Source organism: Sinocyclocheilus rhinocerous, unplaced genomic scaffold (assembly GCF_001515625.1).
Source record: "Sinocyclocheilus rhinocerous isolate Xijiao unplaced genomic scaffold, SAMN03320098_v1.1 scaffold20, whole genome shotgun sequence".
Taxonomy (NCBI): Eukaryota; Metazoa; Chordata; class Actinopteri; order Cypriniformes; family Cyprinidae; genus Sinocyclocheilus; species Sinocyclocheilus rhinocerous.
In genome coordinates this window covers 1,039,778-1,059,920 of record NW_015640468.1, presented here as the reverse complement: position 1 = coordinate 1,059,920, position 20,143 = coordinate 1,039,778, and the positions used below count along the sequence as shown (strand labels likewise).

The following is a 20,143-nucleotide window of genomic DNA, read 5'->3' as shown; positions in this document are numbered from 1 at the left end:
AGTTGATGCTTGACAGCCCCTGGTCCCCATCCACTTTAATTGTATGTAAAAGAGCAGCACAAATATTCTGCTAAACGTCTCATTTGCTATTCCAAGGTGGAAAGAAAGTCTTATGTGTTTGGACTGACATGAAGGCAAGTAAATGATTACGGTATATTCATCTTGGGGTGACTCTGAGATCAAACACAAATGGAGACAACATCAATACTCTCTGTGCACAGAACTGATCCAACCTTATGCAGCCAGTGAGGATTAATGTCTTAAATTCACAATGTTGGTACCATATGTTTATGTTCCGCTCTAATTACATTTGTCCACTGCAGGCCCTTAAGTGTGTGAATTAGATAGAATGAGTGCTATGAGTGGGGCAGACAAATCAGGCACATAAATTCACACAGCCAAGCACCGCTTACCCACAATCCTATTATGACATATAAATCTCCAGAAGATCTGGCTAGTTGTAGAGAGCCACTTGGCAATGTGCAGTGGCCTTTTACCACCTCTCATACATGTCGAATTAGGCCATACGGGCAGATAAATCTGTATTGATCTAAGATGGCCCCAATACCACCTGCTCACACTGCACACAGTCAGCATTTATGTCCTTTTCACAAAAGAACATAAGAATAAAGGACAATTTGAAAAGATTATACTACTGTGTCTTGTATGGAGAACTGAAATCTGACCAAACTAATCAAATGTATTTTTAAACCATGTTCTGGTTTCAAATAACAGGAAGTAGAAATAATGTGTATCGAGTCATAATTTTCATGGCATTTATGTTTCCAAAACCTAAATCATGTATAGTCATGATAAAGTGTGACTGAAAATGATCTCTTTTTATATTGGAGGTCTCTGAGTTTGCTGAGAATCAGGGTGGGGGTCACTAGATCTGTAACGGTTGAAAACTCCTGCTTAGCTGCATCTCTATTTGTGAAATTGTTGTTATAGTGATGGTGATATGCTGTGCTGATATGGGCTTCCCCTAGAGAGAAGGTCAGAGTGGACCGTGTTTCCAACAGAGCAGTTTCATCAACAGGTGTCAGAAAGAAAGAAAAAAAAAGAAAATGAAAATGTCATAGAGAGAGAGAGAATCATCAGTTACAGAGCAACTCTGCTGAACAAAACCAAATCACAAAAAAAAACAAAAAACTAATCATACCATTGTGAAAATCAAAGGAACCTGAAATGTTACTGGGAAACTAAACAGAAAGTTTGATTTATCAGAATCAGAGACAGATCCTCATAGGAAATGAGCATGGCTTCAAAATGATGATGATGAAGATGATGTTGAGATAGAGGCAAGTTAGCAGCTTCATTGTTATAAACGTAGAGATATAAGAGAGAAAAACTCTCAACTTTCACTCTGTTTTCCTAAACTGTCAGAAATCAAATGCAGGTATTGTAGAGGAGGGCATTTGTGCTTGATTTTCATTAGCATTTCATTGTTATTCATATTTTGTTCATTGTCTGTTTAACAGTAGTCTAAATGTTCATTAATGCCTTGCTGAAAGTGTATTTATGTATTTATTTATTACTAATATTATTGTTTTGTTGTTTCTATAATGGTCGGCCTACTCTATTTTTGTTTTATTATTGTACCTTTTGTCTGACACGTTTTGATTGATGCTTTGGTAATTTTGTATGCATTAAACGTTGTGTCATTTAAGTACTTTGAAATTAATAAATAAAAACAAATAATAAGTTTGTTTATTTATAAAAAAAAAAGCTCCATTTAAAATAAATAAATAAATGTTCACAAATAAATAAATGAATGAATGAATGAATGAATGATAAATCGGTGAAGCGCTACAATCAGACACAGATTGTCATCTTTAACAGTAAACGTGATGCTGAATCGTTTCAGTTCTGCTGTCATTGTCGTGTCACGGAGGAAGGTAATCCACTGACTCCCGGTCAGTTCTCGAGGGCTCCCGTGTTTCACGCCGGGACTGGACCAAGAGAGAGGTGGAGTCTTTGGGCTTTGAGCTCTAACTCACCCCATGCCAATCCCCCTCTCCACACTTTCTGCCTCCTTTCTCGCACCGTACTCGGACGGGATACACAGCCGCGCAATGGAGTCGGAAGGCAGCCAAAGTAACCTGTCCTCCTCGGACTCTCCGCACGACCCCTGGTAAAAAAAAAAAAAAATCTTCCTCCGACCTCAAAACCTACACCTAAGAGCGTCAGTTCGAAATCAATTAAAAAGTAACTTAACAAAGAGGGAACGTGTTTTGGCGGTGTCCAGCGCACTTCTCATCCGCTCGGATGAGTTTCATTGAGAATCACTGCTGTTATTTGAATCTCGGAAGATCTTGACCTCTTCCGTGTCTTTTCAGTCCTGATTTATACGCAAACGCGCAGCACTTGTTGATCACTTGCTTGTGTTGTTTTCACAGCAAAATGTTCATCGGTGGTCTGAGCTGGCAGACTACGCAAGGTGAGTAACACTTTGCTAAGTATCTGCACATGTCAGCCAAAGAGGCAGATCAGATTCATATAAAACACTGAATTACTGTGTAATTACGGTCTAAATAAATCTCAATAGCCTTTTCAAATAGCTACAAAGTCTACTGTAAAATCAAAGTTACAACCTGCAATTTCAATGCATTCAAACCGATGTGAATTCAATTATATAAGAAAATCTCTGAAATTGCTTAAAAGCAAGTAGAAATGTAAGAAATTACTGCGACAAGTGAAGTAGATTAAAGATAGTATAGCCTAATGATGAAAACAGTTTGATAAGTGTTTCACCATATGCATGCAACTAATAAGCCATTGGGTTGCTCTGTAATTTGGCTTGATCTTTTGTGCAAAGCCTATACAACAGGTTTAGCTGAGTGAATGGAGAAAGTTTCACCAACTGCTGTCATGCTGTAGGCTGTCCTCAGTATGTAGGACACATTGTTGTTTTGAATTACGCTGAAGTATTGTTCACGGCACAGAACTCTTAATAGCCTTCCTGTCATCTGATTCTGCCAGCTATTATGATCATTTAATAGATGAACATTTTCATTAGGCTTCATCAGCTTGGCAGGCACCTACTTTTCACCAAAGTCGGTAACTAAGGATTATATTTGTGGCTAATATCTATATGCTAGCCTAAATTTGAGACATTTTATGTTTTTAAAACAACTATTTAGAATTTAGAATACGTCTTTAAAGTATAAATAGTCTTAATTAAACAAAAAGTCTTGTATATTTCACTGCGTGATGATGACCTCACCTTATTTCTTATCAGGCTTCTTAGATCATCTCCGTTGATGATGTCATCCATTCACTGTTGATGTCATCAATGAATAATCTTGGTTTTCTACAATTTTCCAGTCTTGGTTGGCTTCTCACACATAATGTTCTGAAATAATTCTTCTTCTCCTGCTTTCTCAGAGGGTTTGAAGGACTACTTCTGCAAGTTTGGTGAAGTGAAAGAGAGTATGGTGATGAGAGATCCAGTTACAAAACGCTCGAGGTAAGGGATCAACAACCTGACTGAGAAGCGACAACAAACATACAAAGGCTTTTATTATTGACCGTATTGTCCATTTTACACAAATGGGTGGAGGTGTTGTAATTTTGATCTCTCTTTCAACTAGGGGTTTCGGATTTGTCACATTTGTTGACCAAGCTGGTGTGGACAAAGTCCTGGCCCAGTCCAGACATGAGCTGGACTCGAAAACTGTGAGTTTTAACATCATTTAACTGCTGTGCTAACTGTCTCCTGTGCATCATTGCCATCCTTTGGCTTATTTTAGGGGTTGTGTTTACTAAAACCACTTCAGATACACATTTTTTAGCTTTAATGAGTGTTAGTGCAGTATCTGACTGTCTGAAATGCCATGATAGTCACAGATGCTGTGTATGCATGTGAGGTTTCATGCCTTTTCACTTTGGGTTTTGGTCAAACAATTCGGGAAGATTTGGAGAGAGAGCGAGAAAAAGTTCCCATCTCAGCCGTTCCTCAATGAGGTTGTCAGGGAAGCATTCCTATTCTGTGTCAATCGCTATGGTAACTAGGGGACCCGAACAGGGTATGCTGGGAGTTGCTGGGAAGCCTTTGTGGTGCCTTGTCTCAAGAGTGCACACCAAACACATTAGACTCAGGCGGAATTCAGATTTTTCCCCTGTGGAAACTAGTCCTCGAATCCTGTGATGCTTCAATGCTGTTTTTCTAACAGGTGTACTTCTGTTAGAAAGGATTTTTAGGTCTACTTTATGAATGACATTCATCTGATGAATAAAGTAAACATGATTTGGCATCAAAACGAATTAGTAGTGTCAGTAAGAGTGTTAAAAATGGGAAACTTTGATGAGAGGTTTTGTGTTGTGGTGCATCTATTTGTGAGAGTCTTTGTCGCTGTGCAGAGCAGGCGGGTCCTGGGACAATGGTGCCCGTTTGTTACCATGGCGACAGTGGAGTCACCCCCCCAGGGGGTCAGTGGGGAGGGAGGGTGAGGCTCGAAGGAGAAGAAAAAAACTTTCTCATCTCTCTCTCTCTCTCTTCTGAAAGTTTGAACCAGTTCCTCATTTGAGTGAAAAACCGCCTTGCACTATAGCAACAGGTAGTGCACGGCAAACCACAACGAAACTGTGTGTTTCTGTACTTCAAAAATGCTCAACACTCCAGGTAATTTGTTCAGAATTACCCTGAAAATGAGTCGTAGATTTTACGCCGCTATCCGAACCAGGCAACCGAAGGAAAGGGACTGCAAAAGCCCATCGGACTCTTAAATAAAACTAACATAACAACTACAGCGAGCGTTTAGAAAGTGTCTCTCAGCTCCAGTCTTCCACAGCATGGCCACTTGTGCTGTTTTCTAAGTGCCTCCCCCCTGAGAGAGAGGCAGGCAGAGCCAGGGGAACATGGAGGCCTTTGTCCTGCTTTACCTCTATGACTGTGCCCCTGTGAAGGTGCCTTATGGCTGCTCGCCTGGGCCGACTTAAAACTGGAGATTAGCTTAACGAGCTCAGCGATGGGGCGGTGGAGGAGGGGAGGCCAGGAAAGAAAGAGAGAAATGTGTGCGGCGCAAATCATAAAAATCACAGTTTTAAGTCAGTGGTCTTGTTGAGCATTCTTGTGGATGGTGCGGTCATTCTGTGTGGTTGTGTGCTCGTGTGTTTGTCTGTATGTGATTGACACACTGCTAGGGTTCTAGCGATTGACCCTAAAGGATTGACCTGGATAGTTAAGTCCATTGACTTAAAATAGTTTTGACAGGGATGGCAATTTTGGTCGACCACGTTGTGGTCAAAAACTATTCAGATATATTTGTTATTGTATTTCAGAAATATGTGAGGATGTATTTTCATGTTAAAAAAAGAAAGCTATGTCACTGTATGTTGCTTCATATTTTCCCAAGATGGAAAATGTATGAATCAAAGGGTAATGTTATTCCCAGAGCCACAGAGAAGTATTGACAGCATCTGAAAACACCCTTAAAGTAAACACACAAATCGCAATCTCCATACAAAGTGTGCATCTGTTGTGCACACTTTAATTCTGAAGTGTATTAGCGCTGGTAGTCAAACTCAAAAAGAGGTTCTCACTGTAATATCGACCTCTCTGTCAAATAAGAGCAAATAAAAGTGTCCAAGATGAAAAGAGAAAATCTTTTAAAAATCAATTTGAAAGCACATCAGGTTCTTAGAAATGTGCTCTTTATAATAATTTTGGTTTCAGATGGTTTTGAAAAACTTTAATACTGTTTAACAAAAATGTTCAAATGTCCACACCAGTTAAAAATATTTTCAAAGTTATCAAATATTTTCCTTACACCTTAAATACATGTGAATATACACATATTAATCCGTTTTTTTTTTTAAGCAAAAATTATTTCTATTTTACTTGATAGAATATGAATATTAGGAATTAGTTCATAAATACCATTAAGGTTTTGTAGGGTTGTACCACATGACATTTTACATCCTGAATTAATCTTGCCTTGTCATAAAATGATCAAATAATTGTATTTTAAGATACTTTGATACATAGTGATTAGGGTCATTTCCTGTTTTATTTATTTATTTGTTTATTTTTTATTTAATGATCTTTGGTCACACCACTTTTCTTTAAATCTAGTGGAAAAGCTAATTAAAAATGTATAAGCAGTGAAGCAGATTTGTTTGTAAATAATAGTAATAATAATAAAAAATAAATAGTGTTTCAAGAATTGCATTCTTGTAATGAGGCAATTTTTTTTTCTTCATTATGATTTTTTGTTGTTGGTGGTGGGTTTTTTTATTTTTTATTTTTTTACTTTATGGCCCCCAAAGATATCAAAATAAATTTTAATTCAGAAATTAAAAACCATGCTCACAATAAAAATCTAGAAACTGTATTTTACTTTAATTTGTAATTGAATAAATAAATGTTCAAGACTGAAAATTTGAAGAGTTGAAACCTCATATTGATCTACCACCACTAATGTGAATTTAGTGAAATTCACTTAAAAGCCCTGTTTGTAAAAACATACTCAGAATAAAAGGTGTAATTGTATGAATTTTGAATAATAATTAATAGATAAGACGCAATTGTCATTTCATTGAACTATTACGTCATAAAATGCAAAGGATATAAGCAAACATCCAAGACTGAAAAAGTGAAAAAGTTGAAGAGCTGAAAAACTCATATTGATCTACCACTAATCTGAATTTAGTGACTGTCTGTGGAGGTTAAACATACTGAATCCATTACTTTTCAGTGTCTCTCCACATGATCAAAACCAACTCTAATGACAGTAATCTGTTTTATGTGACCATACATTTTATCCTCAGCTTTCCTCTCATGTGCGTCGGTGGCTGTATGTTGATTTTGTTTGTTTGTGTGTGTGTGTGTGTCTGTTTGTTTGTTTGTTTTTGATTGTGCACAGGAGTGGTGCGGCCTCAGCAATGTTGTGGACCGGAGGTGACTATCAGAGTAGTCTAGAAACTATAGACATACTGTAAACCGTAGCCTCTGCATCAGACCTCTGTTCAGATTAGCTTAGCATCTTCATTTTACTCTCTAGATTCACAAAGAAACTCTGTTACTCCTAGTCTGTTGTATGAAAACAAATGGGGGACTCTGGTAAACTGCTGTAGTTTACCTCAGAACTGCTAGCTCTTTAGCGTAGCTCTACTCGAACCCTCTCTCAGACAGACTAATCATTATTGCTGCTAGCGCTGTACTGCCTTCACTGTCTTCTAGAATTTAACCTCAGTACAGCATGATGTAGACTAGCGTTTGGTAAATAGATGGACTAGACTATAGACTAATATAGAGTATCTTGAGTATCTGTAATCTAGTTTGTCTACTTTTGCAATGGGTGCTAATCAACATCAAATTTTCTGCACATGGTTCATAAATAAAAAAGCTAATGGTATATCAAAATGTTGAGGATACATTTACACAAATGTAGCTTTTTAGCAACTTTAACACTGTTTTAATGCATTCAAGTGCAAATATACTGTAGTTTCAAGGAGCTGGATACAATTTTTGATGTTTTACAGCTTATTTTCCAGATTTAGACACCAATAAACGATATTCAGATTTGTAGAAAGAAAGAAAAGAAATAGAAGGAAAGACATGCAAAAACAAACAAACACAAACAAACAAAGTATTTTGTTTGGCTGTCAAAGGAGTGTGTGGGTCAAGGATGATTTTCTGCTTGAGTTTCTGTGCCGCCTTTTGTTTTCCGACCACTCTTCTTCCAAGGAAACATGGTTGTGGTGTTTCCCTGAGTGTTTTTCATGTCGTCCAGTGATGTTTACAGGAAAGCTGACCCTTCTCTTGTCCAGTCACAGGTGGTCATGACAGCCTCTTCTGTCTAGTCACACTCCTCCATTTAGATTTGCCTCTCATAGAAACCTGTAAACTTTTCACCCTGTTTCTCTGTCGTTTGTGAACGTTAGTACACTCTCTGATTTAAGGGGTGTTCACACTGACAGCAACAAAGTGACTCCAAGTTTGCCAGTCACATGAGCGGCGGTGACCGTTGGCGATGAGAAAAATCACATTGAGGGGACTAACAATTGGAGTGAAGACTGTGTAGCGCATTATCTTTTTTTGAAGGAAATTAATACTTTTTTGATGAAAGACACATTAATTTGATCAAATGGGACAGGAAAGACATTTATAATGTTACAAAAGATTTCTATTTCAAATAAATGCTGTTCTTTTGAACTTTCTATTCAACAAAGAATCATAAAAAATTAATTACGGATTATACAAAAAAACAAATTAAGCAGCACTACTGTTTTTAAAATTTATAATAATAATAAAAAAGAATGATTATAATATTATAATATTAATAATACTATGATCATTTAATAAATAATATTAGAATGATTTCTGAAGGATCATGTGACACTGAAGACTGGAGTATTGGCTGCTGAAAATACAGTTTTGCCATTTAAAAAAAAAATTACATTTAAAAAAATCTAATAGAAAACAGTTATTTTAAATTGTAATAAAATTTCACAATATTACTATTTTTCAAACACATGCAGCCTTGGTGAGAGATTTCTTAAGTCTTTAAAGACTTCTTTTAAAAACATTAAGTAAATCGTACCAAACCCAAATCTTAATACGACAGTTTATATAGGGATATAATTATCAAAATTATGATTTTTATGAATTCTGACATGCAGTACTGCAGTTTATGTTCAAGCACTTTTCTTACAAAATAATCATTTTTTTGCAGCAATAAAAAAAAAACGGAAAAATTAATTATAAAAATATTGTCTTATTTTTACCATCAAATCTGTGTCCAATTGCACCGCCAACCAGTAATGTTAGGGACGTCTACAAGCGACTAATAATACAGCCACCTGGCAACATCTAGCAAAATCACTGTCAGTGTGAATGGAGCGTTATTCTCTTTTTAATAGTTTCTCACTGTCATTCTTGTTCTCTCTTTAGATGAATCTACATTTCTTTTTCATTTCTCATCTCTATTGTCCTTCCCTGAACTCTGCATGTATGAATGTGCCATCATTCTCAGACAGTAAAGTTAATGCAGGGTGCAGTCAGAGCCTTTAAAACACACAGGCAGACGTCCCTGCAAGGGCCGAGAGACACCAGCTGAAACCAGAGCTCAGAGGATGTGAGCTTCTCACTGATCTTCTCATTTACAGTCCCAGTGTGTTGGTGTCAGTCTTCCTCTTTCTCCAGAATTTCTAAACTAGACCTTCTCCTCTCAAACTCTCCTCTAGATTGACCCGAAAGTTGCCTTCCCACGACGAGCCCAGCCTAAGGTATGTGCCTGACGGGTCAACGTGGTCAAGATGCTTGATAATATCCAGCTTTTTGTTATTTTTGAAGATCTTCATCTCGTCATCCTCTCTCTCTCTTTTTCAGTTGGTGACTCGGACAAAGAAAATCTTTGTTGGAGGTCTATCGGTGAACACTACTATTGAAGATGTAAAGCAGTACTTTGACCAGTTTGGAAAGGTAAGTCGGCTTTGTGTGAAACAATTGAAGGCATTAGGGGATAGCAGGGTGATAAAGCGATAAGCCTTGAGAGGCAGCAAGTTACAGTGATTTTCCTATGGGGATGTGATGTTCTTAGAACCGTTCAAAGGTTTTGGGGTCAAAAGTTTTAATGCCTATAAAAGAAGTATCTTATGTTCACCTAGGGCTAGGCTGCATTTATTTAATGAAAAATACAGTAATATTGTGAAATATTATTACAATTTAAAATAACTGCTCTCTATTTGAACTTAGTGGTGGTAGATCAATATGAGGTTTCAACTCTTCAACTTTTTCAGTCTTGAACATTTATTTATTCATATGATGAATAAAAAAGTAAAAAACAACTTAATAGAAATATAATTTTTTGAATGTGAATGTGTTTACTGTCACTTTTGATTAATTTAAGACATCCTTGCTAAATACAAGTACTAATTTCTTTCACAAAAAAAAAAAACATCTTACCTGACCCCAAAATTTTGAACAGTAGTTTTGAATGTACAGTCACAGTTTTTTTTTATTTTATAAAATAACAAACTAATGATTCTGAAGGTTTTACTGAGGTGTACTGAGTGAAATCTGAGCCAGTTTGGTGGGGAAGCATGAAAGAGGGAACAAGAAATGTACAGAGAGACTGAGAGAAAGAGTTGGGGTAGAGTTTGAGAGTTTGAAGGGGTGAGTTTTGTTTGCAGGGGAAGGTGGGGGAGATTACTTGAATCTGAATTAATTTGATGGAACAGCTGCTCCTGCCCTCAGCCCCCCCTCCTACCCGGTTACCACGGTGACCCTGCCCATCCATTGTCCCCAAGTAATTTAGCGGGCAAAAGGTTTTGTGTTTGGGGTGTGTGTGTGTGTAAGAGAGAAAACGAGGGAGAGACTGTGTGTCTAGGGGGAGGACAAATGTTCATAACTGAAGTAACACAACAATACATCCCAAACGCTAATGGGCTTCTGTAATAGATCATCTAATGTTTCTTTGCATCACACTTCAGTTACACATTGTCAGTGCAAAACTTGGGCGGAAAATAATTCCTCATTCTTGAGCCATACTTGAGTGTGGAATGCAGCCAGAGAGAGAAAAAGAGAGAGAGAGATGATAGTCGCAGCCACCCGGGGAAGTTGCAGATTAGTTTGCCTCACTGGTCACTTTGTGTTCTGGCCTGGTTTGAACAAGGGATGGAAAGAGGGAGTGATGGAGAGAGAAAAACAGACACCATGATAAGAAGGGACTCGATTTATAACTCAATTTAAAAAAAGATACTAGTTAAGATTAGAAAATAGAAACGTTTCAAGATATTTAAGTACAAACGCGTGAGAAGTGAGAAAAGCTCTCAGATTTCTACCTGATCTGACCTTTAAAGGTGCACTAATTAACAGATTTGAAAATGTGATAAATCATGTACACTCACACATGAGATTAGAAGACTAATAACAGCTGTTTTATGGGTCTGAAATGGGGCTGCCATATTAGTATCACAAGCCCAGAAAAAATGCTTACTTTATCGCCGTAACTCTCTTGTCACAATTAGCCTCTTAAATCCAAAGCAGCTTGCACTGCATTCAAGGTAAACATTTTATCAGTGCTTGCTCTCCCTAGGAATCAAATCTTTGTCCTTGGCATTGCTAGCGCATGCTCTACTGTCTGAGCTACAGGGATTCTGTTCTATTGTTTAAAAGTTTTGCAGATTTAAACTGCTGATTTTTCTTTATGTTCAAGACTGCCATATAGGCAAATACAACGTAATATAATGATGAAGGACAGAAAATTAAATGTACAGAAAATTGATTTATACTGCCGCTCGAGCTCGTCAGTATTTGCATGCGATTTGCATACTTCGCGTCAATTGGCCAGTCATTTGGACTGGCGGTAGCCAATAGGACTTCAGGAAAGGTTGGAAGGGAAGGAGTTCCCATAACGGAGAAATATCTCCGTGATGTCTCGTGAAAGCTCGAGAGGGAACTTACTTTAAATAATATTTACTCAAAAATCACATTTCTGAAATATTATCGATAACTTAAACTGTTGACTTTTCTTTATGTCAAAGACTGTCATTTAGGCAAACACAACATAATATATTGCTGAATGACAGAAAATGAAATGTACATTAAATTGATTAAATTAAATGTACACTTATTTAAAAAAATATATATTTACTTCAAATTCACATCTCTATGATAATATTGGTAACTTAAACTGTTGTTTTTTCTTTATGTCCAAGACTGCCATAACAACAATGGGAAGCGACAGAAAATGAAATGTGCATAAAATTGATTAAATTATATGAACACTTATTTTAAAGAATATTTACTCAAAGTTCACGTATAGTGATCCACCAAAATGTTAGCAACTGAAAAAATTCAGCTGAAACAGAAAAAAAAAACTTTTTGGTTTCGACTGGACTAGTTTTGGATGACCCAAAATCAATGACCTGAATAATTAGCACTTTTTCAATGACGCATTTTGACTGTGTCAGTGTCTTTTTTGCGCATACAACTTAAATAAACTACAACAGGTAAACATGTCAGCTTTGTGGATGCACTTCATCGTGACCAAAATTGATGCTAGAGTAGCAATGTGTAAACAGCTTTTTGCCATAGAACTTTAAATACCACTGTTTTAATGTATCACCTGTGAACACGACACCCTGAACAGCATTTAAACAGAGTTTAACTACCCAAATTTAATTACTAAAACTTTTTTTGTTTCACTTAAATGCATCACTAATTTTAAAACAATTTGTTTATTACCCATTGATAAAAATGTGAGACTGTTATTTAATTTTGGCCAATGCTGATGATCACAAAATGACCAAATATCAGCCAATTAATAACTAGTAATATTAAACCCTACTACAGTGGGTATAGAAAAGAATCACCCCCCTTTAAAATAATCACATTTTGTTGCTTTGCACCCTGAAATGAAGACGGACACCGTTTTTGTTTTATCCAGAAGCACACGGTGACCCAACGCACACAGCAAAACTGACCACACAGTGGTTGAAAGAAATAAAGGTGAATGTCCTTGCATGGCCTAGTCAGAGCCCAGACTTTGCAATCAAATTTAACTGAACTTCTGCAAAGAAGACTGGGCAAATATTGCAAAGTCTAGATGTGCAAAGCTAGTAGAGACAGAGACAAATCCTGTAATTAAAGCAAAAGGTGGTTCAACAAAATACTGACACAAAGGGGGTGATCTGATTCTGGTTTTCTTTTGTGTAATATCTTTCACTTGGATGTTATAAGTTGCACTGAGTAAATAGAGCTGGATAAAACAAAAACGGTGTCAGTCTTCATTTCAGGCTGCAAAGCAACAAAATGTGATTATTTTAAAGGGGGGTGATTCTTTTCAATACCCACTGTACACTATTAGACAAGTTCTTTTTCCAGGCACACACATTAAAAGATGAGTAAAAGGGAATGGAGAGAGAACACAGAGAGTGTTATTGGCCTTTTAGTTAGTCTTCACCAAGAGACTGTGAGCGTGTGCACACATAAAGTGTTGATTGGTCAGGCTGTCCACTTGTGTTTCATATTCTAGATTGAATATGAAACACTTTCTCATCCTCTCTTTCTTTCTCACTCAAAGACCTCGAAGTTTGACCTTCACCTCTGACCTTTAGGTTTAAGCTGTCAGTATGCTCACTGTGACGCACTTTTGCACAAACATACAGACACTAAAACGCAAGACAAATACACGTTCGCCCTTCTTTCTTCTAACAGAAACCCTATGATATTATAGTTAGCATTCCATCTAATTAACTAGTTAGCAATGTTTAAATGTGCACTTGTAATTTACTTCAAATCTTAAAGTATATTTAAAATATACTTGGAGATAAAATAACATTATTGAAATACAAGACCACTTAATTGTACTTAAAGAGAGTACACTTTCATGATTATAATACACTTAAAGGGATACTTCACCCAAAAAATGAAACTTGTGTCATCATTTACTCAAGTTGTTCCAAACCTGTATGAGTTTTGTTTTTCTGTTGAACAAAAAAAAAAGATATTTTGAAGAATGTGAGTAACCAAACAGTTGACAGTAGCCATTGATACCATACTATTTATTTTCCATAATATGGCAGACAATGGCTACCGTTAGCTGTTAAATGCTAAATTGCTAAATTGTGGTGACCCTTGAAGACTCCCTAAAAAGTTAACAAAGCTAGCAAATATACATATTTAATATTTTCTCTTCCAGGAATACCAAAAAAAAAAAAAAAAACATTGATGACTCATCCTGCACTTCTCATATTGTTATCCAATCAAAAGCCCCTAATATCAACTGAAACTGACCATCATGTAGCATATTATGATTCATGGGCGTGACGTAGCTAAAGCCTATTGGCCATTTACAAAAAAAGAGACATGTCCTATATATAAGTCCCCCCAAACATCCTGTTTCAGTAGGATATACGTCATCACAAGATTGAGAACTGTGACTAATGCTAGATAACAAATAATAAATGCATGTAATCTCTCTCTTCCTGTCCTACAGGTGGATGACGCCATGCTTATGTTTGACAAAACCACCAACAGGCACAGAGGTAAATTTCCCTTTTTCTTTATTTCATTAAATAACTGTGCACGTCAATGGCAGCCGTTCTCCCGTTTGCTCCTTCCTTCCTAAACCTGGTCCAATCTGTCTCCGTCTCCTCTCCATGGCCCTCCATATAAGTAGTAGGTGAGGAGAGAGATTGAGTAATTAGTGTGTTCGTTAATCAGGGTTTAGGCTAAAACCTCGTTAAGTGCCCTTGCCGGTTCGACAGCACATCGATTATGAAAGTTTGCATGGCTTTACCGCTGCCTTTCAACCCAGTGGAGAGGTGGAGGAGCAGCACTTGAGAAGAGAGAAGCAAGTTTTCATTGAAAAAACAAAACTAGCAGCACATCTTTTTGTTGAGAAAATCTAGCACTGTTTACAGAGACAGAGTGGATGCCTGTATGACTTCAAAGGTTTAATATATATTACAGTTCATCGGAAATCTGATGACCTCTCAAAACGGAGAGGTTACAGGCACAGGGAAAAAGGACATGAAGTTACTTTTTACAGATATGTAGAGAAGTCTAAACGCTTGAGACCACAATCTGGGATCATTTAAATGTTAATATAAATGGGGAAAAAATGGATTTTGACATTTTAAAACAAGGAAATGTTATGATTCTGCCCTAAACAAAGTGCCAATGATTATGTGATTTTTTTTATATTTGGTGACACACATATTCTGTCATTTATGTACACTACCATTCAAAAGTTCAGGGTGTCAGTACAATAAATACATTTTTTAAATTATTTAATTTTATTCAATAAGGATTTGTAATCTTATTTTTTTCATTTATAATAGCATAAGAGACTTCTTTCAAAAACATAGTGGTGTGCTACATAAATCATTTTTAAATTAACATTTTCACTCAAATTGATATGCTGATAATGTAATTTGTAATAGAAGCATTTTCATTATTGTTCTCAGATTTTGGACCCCATTTTATCCCTAAATAAAAAGTATCCTGGTTGTACCATGGTACAGTGATTATATCAGATGCTAATGGTACATTAATGCATACCATAGTACATGTCCAAAAAAACACTGTAGTATCATGGTACTTTTTAGTGATGTCACAATCATTCTGGTATTTATTTAACAAGGTCAATGAGAAAGGAAGTAGAATCCATTGGCTTTTATTTGGCAGTTTCGTCTCACCTGAAGTTGAACTGAAGTACCTGAACTTTAGACATTGTTTATAATGGTGGCTGAAGTGGAAATCCAAATGTAAACTGCGGTCTGAGTGTCTGGACTCTTTCTTTGCTCAGGGTTTGGATTTGTGACCTTCGAGAATGAAGATGTGGTGGAGAAAGTCTGTGAGATCCACTTCCATGAAATCAACAACAAGATGGTGAGAATTCTTATGCTGAGACACCGTTTCGTTTCAGACACACTGCTAAAACTTGTGTTTGACTGACTGATATCTTCCCTTTCCATTCACAGGTGGAGTGTAAGAAAGCCCAGCCCAAGGAAGTGATGTCACCCACAGGCTCTTCAAGAGGTCGTGCGCGTGTCATGCCCTATGGGATGGACGCCTTCATGCTTGGCATAGGAATGCTGGGTAAGAGTGTAGCTTTTAACTGCCGATCACAAGGATGATTAGAACTCAAAGCATAGAATGGACTCTTCTGCCCTCTGCTGTTGATAGTGAAAAGGGCCGTAAAATTCATACTGAAGACACAAATGCTATACTTTCATTCTACTATATTGACTAATATTGTTTTAACATGAATTATCAGATAACTGTTAATACTATTAAATACTATTCAAATTAAATATTATTTTACTCCTATAATTGTTTAACAAAATATTATATATTATTGTTATTTACTCAAAATACTTTATGAATAGACATTAATTGGTGTCATATTTTTTCCCAAGGTTATCCAGGGTTCCAGGCAGCAACATATGCGAGTCGCAGCTATACTAGTCTGGCCCCAGGATACACATATCAGTTCCCTGGTAAGACTCAATGTCCAGCTCATGCATTCTGATATCCGGCTCATATCCTTTCCACATATTGGTTCACTGGGATTAACTCTTTCCTGGGATACGTTTTTGCAAACACAGTATTATCAAATATTGGGTTTTTGAGTCAGAAGTGATTGTTTATTAGATTATAATTGTATATACACAAATCAGTATATATTTAAATGGTTGTCAGATACAAGTTGCTAACATTAAGCAACATAAGTAGTTGCTAAATATGCTTTTGAACATTATCTGGCATTCCTGGTGAAACATTTGATGCCACCCAATTTCCATATGCACATACATATGCAAGTAATACACTAATAGTAATCAAAAATGGAAATTCTACATTTGTGCTTAGATTTTATGAGTAAAACCACATATATTAGATTATACTGTATGTACATTACCACTCTGATTCTGAGACTGATTTTTAAATGTTTTTGATGGAAGTCTTTAATGCTCACAGAGGCTGCATTTATTTGGTAAAAAAAAACAGTAATAATGTGAAATAATATTACAATTTCAAATAACTGTTTTCTATTTGAATATATTTTAAAATGTAATTTATTCCTGTGATGCGAAGCTTAATTTCCAGCATCATTATTCCAGTCTTCAGTGTCACATGATCCTTCAGAAATCATTCTAATGTGCAGATTTGATGCTTATTATTGTCAGTGTTGAAAACAGTTGTGCTGCTTAATATTTTTGTGGAAATCAGTGCATTTCAATCAGTCATTTACACAAAAAAACTCATAGAGACCCATGGCTGCTTGTAAATCTCAGAGAGGCGGTCTAAGACTGTCTTTCTATGTGTCTTGCCACTCATAGGCCCTGTAGTGCTTGTCCATGTGTGTAGTGTGAACAGCTCTTGTGTGTATGTTTAAACAGCTTTCTGTGTTTATCTCTATTCTAGAATTCCACTTAGAGAGGACCCCCCTTCTGACATCACCCCACCCCGCTGAGCTCACAGGTTAGTTCCTCTATGAGCTTTACAAGCAGCTATTGTACACGGCAGCCGCTCGCCATATTCTAGTACACAGCATAGTGTGATCTGAATGCTGTCAGCTTACTTTGTGACAACACCACCCAGGAAATCCTGCGTAACAGCTTACAGGCATTACCACACATTATCAGAGCATCATTTCTTACTCAGTATGATGCAAGCACTTTTCCCACTGCTTTCGTACTGCTTGGTACTGATTAAGTTCTCTTTCCTGTTTGTTTGCCTGTTTTGCATGTATGCGGATGTTTTCGTAGCCATTCCTCTAACGGCGTACAACCCCATGGCGGCAGCCGCAGCAGCAGCAGCTGTGGTCAGAGGTGCGAGAATTTTGTTTTTTCTACATCCCACACACGACCCATGCTCAGCAAATGAGAGCTCACACCCCAATGGCTGGCCTATATAGCTTTAAGATTCCCTGTTAATGAAAAGTGGTTAAGACATTGTGGAATTTCATGTTGATTTCTTTAGGCTCAACTCCTTCTCGCTCAGCTGGGTTTTTAGGTACCAGCAGCCCTGGGCCGATGGCAGACCTGTATGGAACGGCCACTCAGGACTCAGCCATCAGTAGCTATATCAGCGCTGCAAGTCCCGCTCCCAGCACTGGATTCAGCCACAGCCTTGGGGTGAGTCAGCAACATGCAGTGTTGATACTGTTAACTAAAACTAATACTATTAAAAAAAACATTTTCAGTCATTGAAATAAAGCTGATATATATACTAAAAGTAAAAATGAGAAATGTTGCTTTGGCAACTAACTTAAAAATCACTTTAAGCTGAAGTACTCAAATTACTCAAATTAAAACTTAAATTAAAAAAATAAATCAAAGCTAAACAGAAGTATTAAACAATAATAAAAATGATAAAATTACTAATACTTAAACTATATTTAAAATTAAAACTGAAAATATAAAAAAGCTAACTCAAAATATTAAGTATACTTAATAGCCACGACTTTCCCAAAATATTGGGAAAGTCGTGGCCTAATGGTTAGAGAGTCGGACTCATAACCCAAAGGTTGTGGGTTTGAGTCTCGTACCGGCAGGGATTGTAGGTGGGGGGAGTGAATGTACAGCGCTCTCTCCCACCTTCAATATCACGACTGAGGTGCCCTTGAGCAAGGCACCGAACCCCCAACTGCTCCCCGGGCGCCGCAGCATAAATGGCTGCCCACTGCTCCGGGTGTGTGTTCACGGTGTGTGTGTGTTCACTGCTGTGTGTGTGCGCACTTTGGATGGGATAAATGCAGAGCACTAATTCCGAGTATGGGTCACCATACTTGGCCACATGTCACGTCACTTTCTTTCACTTTCTTAACAAATTCTAAAAAAAAAAACTTAATGAGTCTCGTGAATTAATAATTCACACAAAAAAAAGTAATTAAAAACATGATTTGTACATCTGAATTGCATTTTTTATGTATTTTTTTAATTTAACAAAGCGCTATATCATTGATTGAGAAAATCTGATGACCACAATGAATTTAATAAATAATTGAACTTTAATTAAGTAAAAATAAGCATGTTTTTCCTGTGAATTCCTTCATGCTGCATTCAAATTCATGCCTTATTTTTACTTTTACAGGGCCCTCTGATTGCTACAGCATTTACTAATGGCTATCATTGAAATGAGTGACAGGTACAATAGTATTCATGGTTCTGACGTCTTCCCTACATCTTAAGGAAGGATTTTTGAAGTATGTGGTGATCTCAATCGAATATAATGGATGCACTCTACGTGCCGCAGGGTTTTATTCTTTTATCAAGCTCTCTGACTTTGAATGGTTTTGGATGAAATGAATCAACCTTAAACTGATGGAATGTCAGTTGCAACACTATTAATGTAATATTTCCTGTTTTATGAATTACTGTCATATCAGTCTCTAAACTAACCTCCTGCTCCTCTTATATAGAGCTAAACGTGTAAATAATTAGTTCATTTCTCAGTTTAAAATGCTAACAACTTAAGTGTATTTTTTGTCTTAGTTGTATGTTTTTGATCTCTCAGTCCTTGTTCAAAGTTTTGTCTTTTTTGTGATGACATTATGTACATGTAGGTATGTAACTGTAGATAAGCCTTTTCTTTTTAACAGCAGAAGAGCAATAATCTGTCAAAACTATGTGAATCTTTGTAGCGTATTTAAAAGACTAAATCACTTTCAGACACATTTGGTACATTTTCTACTGAAGAATATAGTGTGATAGGATGTCAAAATGTATATTTTGTTAGTTTTGCAACTGGATTTATTACACAGATCATGAGACACATTTGGTACATTTTCTACTGAAGAATATAGTGTGATGGGATGTCAAAATGTATATTTTGTTAGTTTTGCAACTGGATTTATTACACAGATCAAAATAGCAGTAATTATAAGAAGAACATACTTCTCAGACTTAGATTCGACCTTGTTTGTGTAAAATATTGTACATACTATCTTTTTGATCTGGTGAGATCTGTCAGCTTGATTAAGAGAGCTTTTTATGCTCAAGAACGCAAACACATGATATTGTGTGTCCAAAAATGCTTTTTTCCCCCCATGATTTGATGAACTTGAACTTTTTGTTTTATTTTGTTCAGTGTTTTTTGCGAAAGAAGGCAATGTGAATGATGCTACTGTTGAGTGAATGTTTGTTCGAGAGTGAATGCATGTCTGGTGCTGTCGTGATCTAATGTATTATCGTCAGTAAGATGATTTAAAATGTGAATTGTAACCCCTATTTCCATGCTGTTATGTTGCTTTTACCAAGTTTATATCTATAACACAATTCCTTTAATCTCTTTTAGAGGTTTAAAATGTTGTAATAATTGGAATATAAATGTCCTTCAATTAACTGAAGATTCTGGTACTGGTGGAAAAAAAGTAGCAACACTAATATAACACTTTTTATGAAGTAAACAGGATGGCTGTTATTAATTGAAAGTTTTAATGTTTCTTGTTTGAAGCTTAAATAAAAAAAATTCTAAGTCAATTTGGAAATACAAATTAAATTGTTTCAAATTTCAAAACTCCTACATGATTTAAATCTGCATGCATGACTCACTTTACACCAGAAGATGCCTGTTAATTTTGTTAGTCTTTTTTTTATTCACCTGTGGGTTCAGGGCATGTCAAATAGCCCACAGTATGTTATTGATTCTGTCTTCTGAAAGCGCACACTCAACACCCCCACACAG

At 36.6% G+C, this 20,143-nt stretch overlaps 1 protein-coding gene across 4 annotated transcripts; it reads left to right on the top strand.

The window, feature by feature from the left end:
• Nucleotides 1-1,921: 1,921 nt before the first annotated feature.
• Nucleotides 1,922-19,221, top strand: LOC107753116 (RNA-binding protein Musashi homolog 1-like). Of its 4 annotated transcripts, none has more exons than XM_016569230.1 (14): nucleotides 1,926-2,134; nucleotides 2,400-2,440; nucleotides 3,388-3,469; nucleotides 3,594-3,678; nucleotides 9,190-9,231; nucleotides 9,335-9,427; nucleotides 13,947-13,995; nucleotides 15,261-15,343; nucleotides 15,436-15,553; nucleotides 15,874-15,954; nucleotides 16,880-16,936; nucleotides 17,224-17,286; nucleotides 17,459-17,592; nucleotides 18,551-19,221. In XM_016569230.1, the coding sequence occupies exons 1-14, from the start codon at nucleotides 2,004-2,006 to the stop codon at nucleotides 18,590-18,592; spliced, it is 1,101 nt and encodes a 366-aa protein (XP_016424716.1). In that variant the 5' UTR covers nucleotides 1,926-2,003; the 3' UTR covers nucleotides 18,593-19,221. The 4 variants fall into 4 exon arrangements, with proteins under 4 accessions (XP_016424718.1, XP_016424717.1, XP_016424716.1 ...); XM_016569229.1 differs by having other exon boundaries at nucleotides 1,927-2,134; nucleotides 17,438-17,592; XM_016569232.1 differs by lacking the exon at nucleotides 16,880-16,936 and having other exon boundaries at nucleotides 1,922-2,134.
• Nucleotides 19,222-20,143: the final 922 nt, after the last annotated feature.

Excerpts from the sequence above, each read along its gene's own strand:
- LOC107753116 (XM_016569229.1), top strand. The coding sequence starts at position 2,004 with ATGCCAATCCCCCTCTCCACACTTTCTGCCTCCTTTCTCGCACCGTAC. Across the intron at positions 15,344-15,435 it reads ATGAAATCAACAACAAGATG|GTGGAGTGTAAGAAAGCCCA; the intron begins GTGAGAATTCTT and ends TTCCATTCACAG. Across the intron at positions 15,554-15,873 it reads GCTTGGCATAGGAATGCTGG|GTTATCCAGGGTTCCAGGCA; the intron begins GTAAGAGTGTAG and ends TTTTTTCCCAAG.